Below are 10018 nucleotides of genomic sequence, written 5' to 3' on the forward strand. Positions count from 1 at the left end.
TGGCTTTTTGGTATTAGCATTCTAGCAAACTTAAGTATTTGTATTTTTTTTTCCATGAGTGTAAATGTTCTCAGAAAACAGCTTTGCCAATGTGAACAGGAGTCGAAAACAATTACCCCTTCCCCTGCAAATATCTGGGTTTAACTAACCATTTTAGTGCTTAATGATCAAGTCAAATGGTCTTGCTTTGTCATTTCTTAGATATAAATATGGGATGTTCCTAAACTTCTATCTACGCTCCGTACAAACAGTGAATGATAACATTCTGTCTAGTTTTCCATTGTTGAAAAACCGAGTCCTGGTGGTGGCAGCAGCTGACAGGATTATGATGCCCAAGGACCTGTGGCACGGTGATCATCAATCTTCTGGCTCCCCTTGAATGGTGCCTAATAGGATTTGGTGCTGATTTTAGATCCAGAATGGTCAGCCTGGAGCATGTAACATGAGTGGCACAGGCAGCTTCTGTGGCGTGCAGCAGGTCAGGAAGGAAAACTGCCATGTGCCATGTAATGTACCATGGTTACTGTGCATTACATTTAGTACTTGTAATAACAGGTACTAACTAAATGCGCAGTAACTGGTACTACTGTTCAATAGCGCATCCAGTTCTGGGTGCCACACTTCAGGAGGGATGTGGACAGTAGCAAGAACCTCCAGAGGAGGGCCACTCGCATGATTGGGGGCAACAGGGTAGGCTCTATGAGGAGAGGCTAGGGTCCTGAACATGTTCAGCCTCCACAAGAGAAGGCTGAGGGGGGATCTCGTGGCTTGCCAAGGGGGACCAGCAGGCAATGGGAGAGTCCTGGCTCCCCTCATGCACTACCTGGAGTAACAAGGAATAATGGCCATAAGCTGACTGAGAGTAGACTCAGGCTGGACATCAAGAGGCACTTCTTCACACTCAGTGGTTAGGAGCTGGAACCAACTTCCAAGGGAGGTGGTGCTCACCCCTACCTTGGGGGTCTTCAAAAGGAAGCTAGGCAATCACATGGCCAGGGTCATTTGACCTCAGCATCCTTTCCTGTTCATGGCAGGGGGTCGGACTTGATCTGCTTAGGTCCTTTTTGACTACCAACTATGCAACTATACCTTTTCAGCGAAGCTAATGATCAGTACTTATTCTACTGGGCACTAGCACAATAGCATAGCTTTTGCCATGATGCACTAATGCACAGTAGAATTACTTTACTGCTCATGTAGCATCTTATGTAGATGTGCCCAGCAGCAGATAGGTTCTGCTTTCTGCACCTGATCTAAACTGCAGGGGGAAAGAATTGGAGAGATACTTGGGGATGGTACAACGCTTAATTTGTAGTATGCCTGTTAAAAAGTTTGGTCCTCACTGCTTCAAAGAATATACCCATTTTCTGTGGTTACTATGTGTATAACCAATGGGTCTTAATTATGAAGACATTTGCATGACTCCATAGAACTTTCCCAAAATGTGGGGGTTTACACCGTATGATAGTAAAGTTGGCTATGCTTATGCACCCTTCTGGCTGCTAAATTTTCATATTTCTACATTTGTTTTCAGTTGATTCGGCTCCTTCATACCCCCTAGGAAACTTTCAACCCCACAGTTTGGGAATTGCTTCCATAATCTTGCCATTCATATGACTGTATTTTGAAAGTATTTTTTTAACATCATAGGGAGGTGAGCTATTGTCAGTATCCCTTTTCCTCATATTTTAAAGAACATGTAGGGCTCATCCAGATAAGGGTGAACATTTGTTTCCCCAGGGACAAATAGCAGCAGTGCACCTTGTGCTGCTGCTAGTTGTCCTCAGAGAACACGTGCACTTTGGTGCACAGCAAGTTACCCCAGGTGGGGTAGGGAAGGCTGGGGCCAGCAGCCTTACCCCTGGGGCTGCAGCAGCAGTGATTCTGGCATGCGGAGCCTTGCTGGCACCCTCAGCACAGCTCCAGGCAGCCCAACTGTGCTCTTGAGTGGCGCCTGTTTTCTCTGTGTATGCTGCTCCACTTTTTTTTTCCGTGGGTTTTTTTTGGCCCTTGGATATCAGGGCTTCCTTGCAGGATGGAGAGCATCTAAATGTGCAGTGTGTAGCACTGCAGACAAGTTTGCAGTGCCACGTACCGGACTACCACACTTATCCAGATGCGGCCACAAAGGGCAAGTAACAAAATCTTGCTCTTAAACTGATCAGTGGAGCAGTGACTCTACTAAGTAGTAGCTCACATGGAAATGGGTTTTCAATTTGATCTGCTGCTTCAAGAGAAAAGACATATACAAGCAGCAGTAAGCAAGAAGCCAAGCAATCTTTCTCCCTCGGTGGTTGCTGCTACAGAAGAGAGGAGATACCCACTTATTTGAAACAACTTTTTTTAAGTACCAACTGCAGCTAGTGTGAGAGAGAGGAACTATTGCAGTTCCCAGGAGTGTATTATATACCACTGGGGAAGATGACTTACCTCCTATGAACAGGACTGGGCAAATATGAGCAGGGAGATAGGGAGTTGCTTAGTAAGCAACTTCTCTAGAAAACGAGTGCATCAAAATACTGATAAAAGGGGAAACATACAAGACTGTAAAAATAACAAAATTTCCTAATCTTTCATCCTAATCTGTCGATAAATGTGTTGCATGAGGGTGAATGTGACTACTAAGTGGACATGGTGTTTGTGACTATTAATGAGGTTGTAATCCATTCACACATCTGGAGAGCACCAACAGATGTTCATAAGTTTTAGGGGGTGAGCTGTGGGTTTGAAAACCACACAGCAATGGAGAACCTGGACTTCCAATAAAGCTCAAATAGTGGCCCCTTTAAATCTTGGGCTGCTGGCCACTTCTAGCTCCACCCTCCCAGAGATTATAAAACCTGGGTATGGTGGAAGACTTACTCTAGGTTGAGAAGCCAAAACAGTAGGAACAGAGTAATGGAAACAAATTCTTCCCATTTGTCGACATGCTGAAGGCTCAGAGGTGACAGAGATGTTTCTGTGATGGATTAAGATGGCTCCAGGAAGGACAGAAAGATTATTGATAATGGAGAACGGAGGTAGGTCACAGCTTGGGGAATTTCAGACTGAGGTTTGAAAAAGGCCTGCTGGTCTGATGCTTGCAGCCTATGTAGGTCCCTGGACTGAAAAACAGTAAGAATCAGTAGCGCAGCTGGGAGTGGGCAAGAGGGACACCTGCCCAGGGCACCAAGTTAGAAGGGGCACTGGAATCGCATCCTGCTCCCAGAACCTGCCCCAGTGGTCTCAGAACCGTGTGCCTCTCCTTCCCCACAGGGTTTGCCTGGGTGCCAGCTCAGTTTATGAATGCCACTGGAGTAACTCCAAGTTTGTTGGAGAGAGAAGTCAGAGGTACCACCATGGTAACTTGTGGCAGTTGCAGAGGATGGTTGGAGTAGTTGAGCTGAGTGAGAAATGCAAAGTGTAATTACTTGGGATTGTAAATATGGCTCTGGAGGCTAATACGGAGTGAGAATTCCAACCATTCTGTTGGGGTTTATGAATAACAGCGTTTTTCAGGGGTTTAAAAAGTGGATATTGCTGTATTTCTGGACTTGATTTAAATTATGTGCTGTAATTGTTTTAATTAAGTTTCATTAAGTTAAACTGATTTGACTTACTGCATTGAAAGCTGATTTAATGAGCTTAACTGAAATATACTAGAAAACCACATTTTACTACCAATTTCAGGATATCAGAGGTATTGTTGTTGGGTCTCTGGAGAGCAAGAAAACCCTGTCCTACTTGTAGATATTTACTTTGTTTTCTTGCATACAATACACCCAGGAATAAGAATAAAAATACACACCTTGGTTTTGAAAGGCAGAATGAAGGAAAAAGGAGGTTGTTCTGTGCAGTAAGTAACCGAATAGCAGCAGCTAGCTGGAGAGCTGAACTGCTCATTGTTCTACTCCCTGCAGATCTCATGCAGAGTGTACTTTGGCTTTTACCCAGTCAAAAGTTTAAGCAGCAGAAACCACTGGCATTGTATTTCCTAGTATATAATGCACATTTCAATTTCCAGCAGCTGGACTTTAAAGGGGTGCATGTTGTTTGTGAGAAGAAATACAATATCTGGAATGTTATAAAGAGGCTGAAAATGGGCTTTTCTCTGTGGCTGTAGGGGACAGGACTAAAGAGCAATGGCTTTAAACCGCAGAAGAGGAAATTTAGGTTAGAGATTAGGAGGAACTTTCCGACTATGCAGGTGGTCAAGCATTGGATCAGGCTACCTAGAGAAATTGTGGAATTTCCATTCCTGGAAATTTTCAAGAGCAGGTTAGACAGACACTTGACTGGTATTGTTCAGTCTGGGATGATCCTGCCTTGAGCAAGGGGTTGGATGAGATGGTTTTGTGAGTTTCCTTGCCCTATTTTGCATTTCCATCATGTTGGAATCCAACTCAATCCATTTCACCTAGAGGGGAAAGTGCCCTATTATCTAGGCTATAGGCTGGGCAGGGTCAAGGAACCTTCTACTGTTGAAGTTGGACAACTGGATAGGAAGGAATGCTAGCTTTTGAAAGACAAAAAGAAAACATGCAAAAAAGGGCCTGACTCACTCCTGAGCAGAAAGAGGGCTCCTAGTTTTCTGGTCTCAATATATGTATGTATTAAGCATTCTGTTAAATACATAAACAGTGACTATTGAGGAAACTCTGGCTTGGCTTGATCTTTCTTTGTTAAAGGAATTGGGGACATGGGCTGGTGGAGTTTATGAACTTGGTGGCCATCCTGCATTGCTTCTAACCTTCACAATAGGCCAAGTTTAGGATAGTTCAGGGATAAAATGGTGAGAAATGTAGAATCTATTCATCCTAGTAGTTCTGTGGCTGCTGCACGGGGTGGGATAGGATTGGGGTGTCACAGAGGCAGTTTAAACTAGTCTTCAGATTCTAGGATGTACCACTGAGCTCATAGTTTTGTATGTAGTGTTACTGCCGTTATTTGGAATTTTTTGCATGTTGTTTGTGGGATTTAAAATCTGCTCACAAATGCAGGAAATAAGAAAACCTGACAGTTAAGGGGGCAGGGATTGAAGAAACTGATGTATGGGGAAAGTATATATTTAATAGCTTGACTTAGAACAGTTTGGGGGAGGGGGTGAGGGAAGGGAGTACTGAACCAATATAAATTAAGATGTGTAGGTATTTTAAAAAATCATGATGTGTTGAAGCAGGGGTCAACAATATAATTTTATCCAAGGTGATAAGAATTCACCTTGCAAAAATTTGGAAAACCTTAACCCCTAAAGGTCAACTTAGACTGCATCTAAGTAATGACAATATAATCTTCCAGTAGCAGGAGCAGTGGATAATGCTTAGATATTTATCAGTATCATCTAATCTGTTGATAAAAATGTGCGTGCCTTTTTAAAGTTTCTGCCATTGCCGCTCTGATGCATTATTTCAGTAAAACAGAATAATATAGACTATATAGGAATATAGTTCCTTAAAAGGAATTTCTGAGAGCGGTACTTCTATTGGAACAAAATTGAGCATGAGGGAAATTAAAATTTACTTAGTTTTGAGAGTATGAAATAGGCTCTCAAGAAAGAGAAGCCTAATTGTGCAAACTATATTCAGCTAAAGAACTGCTATACTCTAGGGACTAATCTCATGCTAGCAGAGATACTGATGTAAACTTCATCTTGTTTCTTAATTTCCATGAATATATAAAGATTTATCTTGGTTCACTAGAAATTTTAAAATAAAATCCCACTTGCTAATATTCCATGAAAGAAACTCATGTCTGGAATTGATCAGCTTTGGAGAAAACTGATTCACAAAACTCTTAAATTACCCTCTCTCATCTCTCATACCAAAGTCAATTGACTAAACACTATGACAGGACAGGACTAAATAATTCACTGGATTATTTGCTGAGTTTCAGCTAAGAAGCAGGATTCCATTGTGTGGCAGCTTGTATTACACTAGCTTACATTATATAGGGTGACAGAACAAAATAAGTAGCAGAACATGAAATGATTCCATTTACATTAGACACTGAAAAGATATATTGCCCGAATGACACTTTAAGTGCAATTTTTAAAAAACTATTTAATTGCTGAAGCTGCTTATTAAAAGAACCCAATACGGAAAACAAACACTAATGGGCTCCTTAACAGATTGCTAAACTACTACACTAAAAGAAAAAAATGGTTTCCAAACCTGATACTCAGTGGTAGAAGACTGGAATCCCCTTTCTCCCTCATGCAGGCCGCATTTCTAACATACTGCACTATATAGCCTACATAGCCTATTCTCCATCACAGAACTGCTGCCCACCCCCTCCAAAAAAGTCCCCCATGTATCTCATGTGGCAAGGTTTTTGCCCCTCTCATTCATTTTAATTTCTTGAAACAAAAGACATATTTGTACATAAGCAGTGATTTGGTAACAAGCATGGATTCCATCAGCTGTTTCAGGTAATAGTAAGACATCCTACTCTTGAACCCAATATTTATTAGTAGTATATAACATTCAATATCTTACACTATTCAAATGTTGCAAAAATACAGAAAGTTGTGCAAATGTTGTATAAAAGCACCTGATACATAATGATTTAGCACCAATTCCAACACAATGTTTAAACTGATTATGGCCCTGAAAATATTAGTTTGAAAGTCTGAGATGAACTGAGGCCAAGTTTTAATAATTAAATCACATGAAGGAGTTGATAATACTGCCACAAAACACTTACGGTATATGCTAACTGAGGTGTGTACTGGATAGTTTTAGAGGTACATAAATACGCCTGGGTATTTATCATAACATGAGCGCAAGCTCCCCATTTTGTACACAGAAGCCAACAGCGGAGCCACAGCTGGAATTTCTGGGGACGGAAATCACAATGAAATAGTAGCTAAACTAACAATTTTGTACAATTGCAGAGACAACTTGCTAACAGAACTGCCACACCTCTCATGCTCAAGCATTCCTTGGCCCACCAAATGTTTGTCACATCTAAAAAGTGTTAGTCACAAACAGAATATTTGTATACAACTGCCAAAAAGGCCCTACATCCCAAAAAGAGAATGTACATTTTCTGTTTTCCAGTTTGACAATTCTGACAATTCTACACAAAGCATGACAGTGATTGGTGGTTTTTATTATTATGGTCATATATTTCGTATGTGCTGTGTGACAATGAAGTTAATTGAGTTGGTCACTTTCTACAGGCAAGTAAATGGTTGTGTATGATTGATGCTTCTAATTTTTGTCACATCAGAAACTGCGGCTTTCCTCATACTCATTTAATGTAGAAAGCACCAGGGTTACTATATTCTTGTGAATATTTTAAGAGAACTAGCAAAAAAACCACTAAGTATAAATGAATACTTTTTAATTGTTCTATCAAATGGGCTTTTTCAATTCTTTTTAGCCATGGATTTTGAAAAGAGATGTTTAGAATCTACATGACTTTGGGCTTTGTTTTTGTAACATCATTTTCCGGTGTTTCTAAACTTTAAAATGACAAAGCTGGAGACGAGACTAATTGGATGAGAGACCTGTGATGAAGTATATTGCAAGTTTTGGTATTGGGTATCTTCTGTTCTTCCTGCCAGGCCTTATTGAATCAATGCTCCAAACTAGCACTAGGGAGCACTGTTAGGGCATCTGTCCCGATGTTTTTACAAAATCATATTTTGACTGAAGAACTCATTGACCTTTCCACATAGGCTTGGCATCTGGGACACATTCTAGCTCTGATGATAGCAGTCTATATACTAATTGTAATCTTACCCTGTAGTGTTGATAGAGATACTATACCCTGGAGTTGTTTGAGAAAAAGGCTCCCCATGACAGGCCTATAAACTCTGTTATTGGGTGATACTGTGTTAATTTTTTGCTAGAGAGAGAGAATTTGGGGGCTTAGCCTTTAGGCTAGTTCTTTGTGCCTCCAGAGCTAGTGATGGCTATCAAGATGGGACAGTATAATTGCTACCAAAACCACTAGGTCGGTGTGCCCTTTTTGATACGTCTTTGAAATGATAATCTGCTTATTACTTAAATTCCAATGTGTCTTTTTTTTTTAACCTGATGTGGCCAATATATAAGTGTACAAGTTACTTTCTCTTCAGGAAGATTAGACAGTACTGACGACTTTGAAGTTGTTGTTTGTTCTTTTGGTAGGGGCTAAATCATGTGAACTTGTTCATAAAAAAAGTGGGGATATAATTACTAGAGGTAATTTTAGATCTTCTGTGTTATCAAAGATGAGCCAATGACAGACATGAACTGTAAATGACTTGACTTATGAAAGAAACATGACACAGAATCGAGAAACTAGGATTTGAAACTCACAGCAGTAATAAATAGGTAATGGTTAAAAATGAATTAATTAGGAATTTGGTGGGTTACAGATAATTCTGGAGAATCCTAAAGCATGAATAACTGCCAGGAACATCTGCTCTGGGAAATGAGAAATGATGTATTGAACTCTCCAATTGTCCTAATATTGGAGTAATATGAAGTTCATTCCTCCAGCCTTGTGTGTGTGTATACAAAGCTGGAGGAATGTCACACCCAAGACAGTGTATATATATTACATGGAGGAATATACACACATAAGGCTGGTGTCACAAAGATGCCACACAGGCAGTTTTAAACTAGGCTTCAGGTTCTAGGATGTACCACTGAGTTCAGTTTTCTATATAGTGTTACTGCATGTATATATATTCCATGTATATATATTCCATGGAAAAATGCAATATGTGCCTGAACTCAGCATGAAGGAATTGTTTGCACATTAATCCCTGACTGGGAAAGTAGTGAAAATATAAATCCTTGATTCAACAAAAAGAACACATGGTGCAGAAAAATGTGTCCATTCCCACCCACTGTGGGCCCCAGCTGTGCACTGGCCATGCTGTTCAAGCTGCCTTGTCTGACTCAGAACATCAGTTAATGTGCTTGCTGTTTCTAAGTAAAGAGGCTCATAGTTTGGTCACACTTTTTATCCAGGGTACAAAGGATGAGACTTTTGTGTAGACACCTGGAGAGTCTTTGACTCCGCAGCCATAACCCCAGGAAGTCACCCCATACACAACCCAGCTTTCCCCCGGCCGTTCACACATCAGAGGTCCACCACTGTCTCCCTGGCAGCTGTCCACATGTTTCTGTTCCTGGAGATTTCCAGCACAGAGCATCCTCCCTGTGAACCTTCTCTTGTAACGCTCTTCACACACCCTCTTAGGAAGCAGGGGGATGGCAGCTTGTTGTAAAGTTCTTGAATAGGCTTTTCCTGAAACGAAAGACCTAATAACTACAAATCTATGTTTAAATGAGGGAACCTGGTTTGGTAATTTCAAGTTAAGTACAATAAATAATTGTTCAGTGTGCTTTTGACAAATAATCCAAATCTCGAAGGATCAAAGGAAAATCTGAGTGTATTTAGCATGCCCTTACCTGTATCGCCCCAGCCTGTGATGTAACAATTGGGGGCAGTTTTCTGTGGTCTCTCCCGTCTTAGTGGCAAACAGGCAGGTAAAACATGGGTGCTGAATCGGGCACATTGTTCTTCTGGTCCCTGCAGCCTCACTAAAGCAATGTCATAATCACTGCTTTCCGGCCTGTACTCTTTATGCATCACAATCTGCTTGAGTCCGATTTCTTCTTCGTACTCTTCAGGTACTAGTGTGTGATAGTCCCCAACTCTCACAATGTAGTTCCGAGTGTTGTTGCCATACCTAAGAAGGAGGTTAAGCAAATAGAGTTCACGTCAGGCACACTTCAGTCCTCCTCGCACAGCCAACTGTATTCGAAGAGTCTTTTTAAAACATATAATAAATAAATCCGTTATTAATAAACAGCCCATAACATTTGATTATGAAAATGGTAAACTCTAATTATCTGAAATGTGAATTATCTAAAATTCAAACGGTCCAAAAAATTATCATTTAATATTTCAGACATTCCAAATTAAGACACCTTCCCCCCCTCTTATGAGCTGTTCAAATAACTTGGGATTCCTCTGTTTGTTTATCAAAATAGGTAGCTATCTGGACAGAACTGCCCCATACCCCGGGTGACTGAAA

General features: G+C 40.8%; 1 protein-coding gene across 1 annotated transcript in view; it reads right to left on the reverse strand.

The window, feature by feature from the left end:
• Window positions 1–6393: 6393 nt before the first annotated feature.
• Window positions 6394–10018, reverse strand: part of PRSS12 (protease, serine 12) — a 147754-nt gene continuing 144129 nt past the window's right edge. Inside the window, exons 13-14 of the mRNA XM_019521823.1 lie at window positions 9390–9670; window positions 6394–9225 (exon numbers count right to left, since the gene is read on the reverse strand). Of these exons, the coding sequence (XP_019377368.1) occupies window positions 8918–9225; window positions 9390–9670 (589 nt within the window). The 3' untranslated portion in view covers window positions 6394–8917. The remainder of the gene's footprint in view (window positions 9226–9389; window positions 9671–10018) is intronic.

The sequence above is a fragment of the Gavialis gangeticus genome, unplaced genomic scaffold, assembly GCF_001723915.1.
Source record: "Gavialis gangeticus isolate Ggan-Ray unplaced genomic scaffold, GavGan_comp1, whole genome shotgun sequence".
Lineage (NCBI taxonomy): Eukaryota > Metazoa > Chordata > Crocodylia > Gavialidae > Gavialis > Gavialis gangeticus.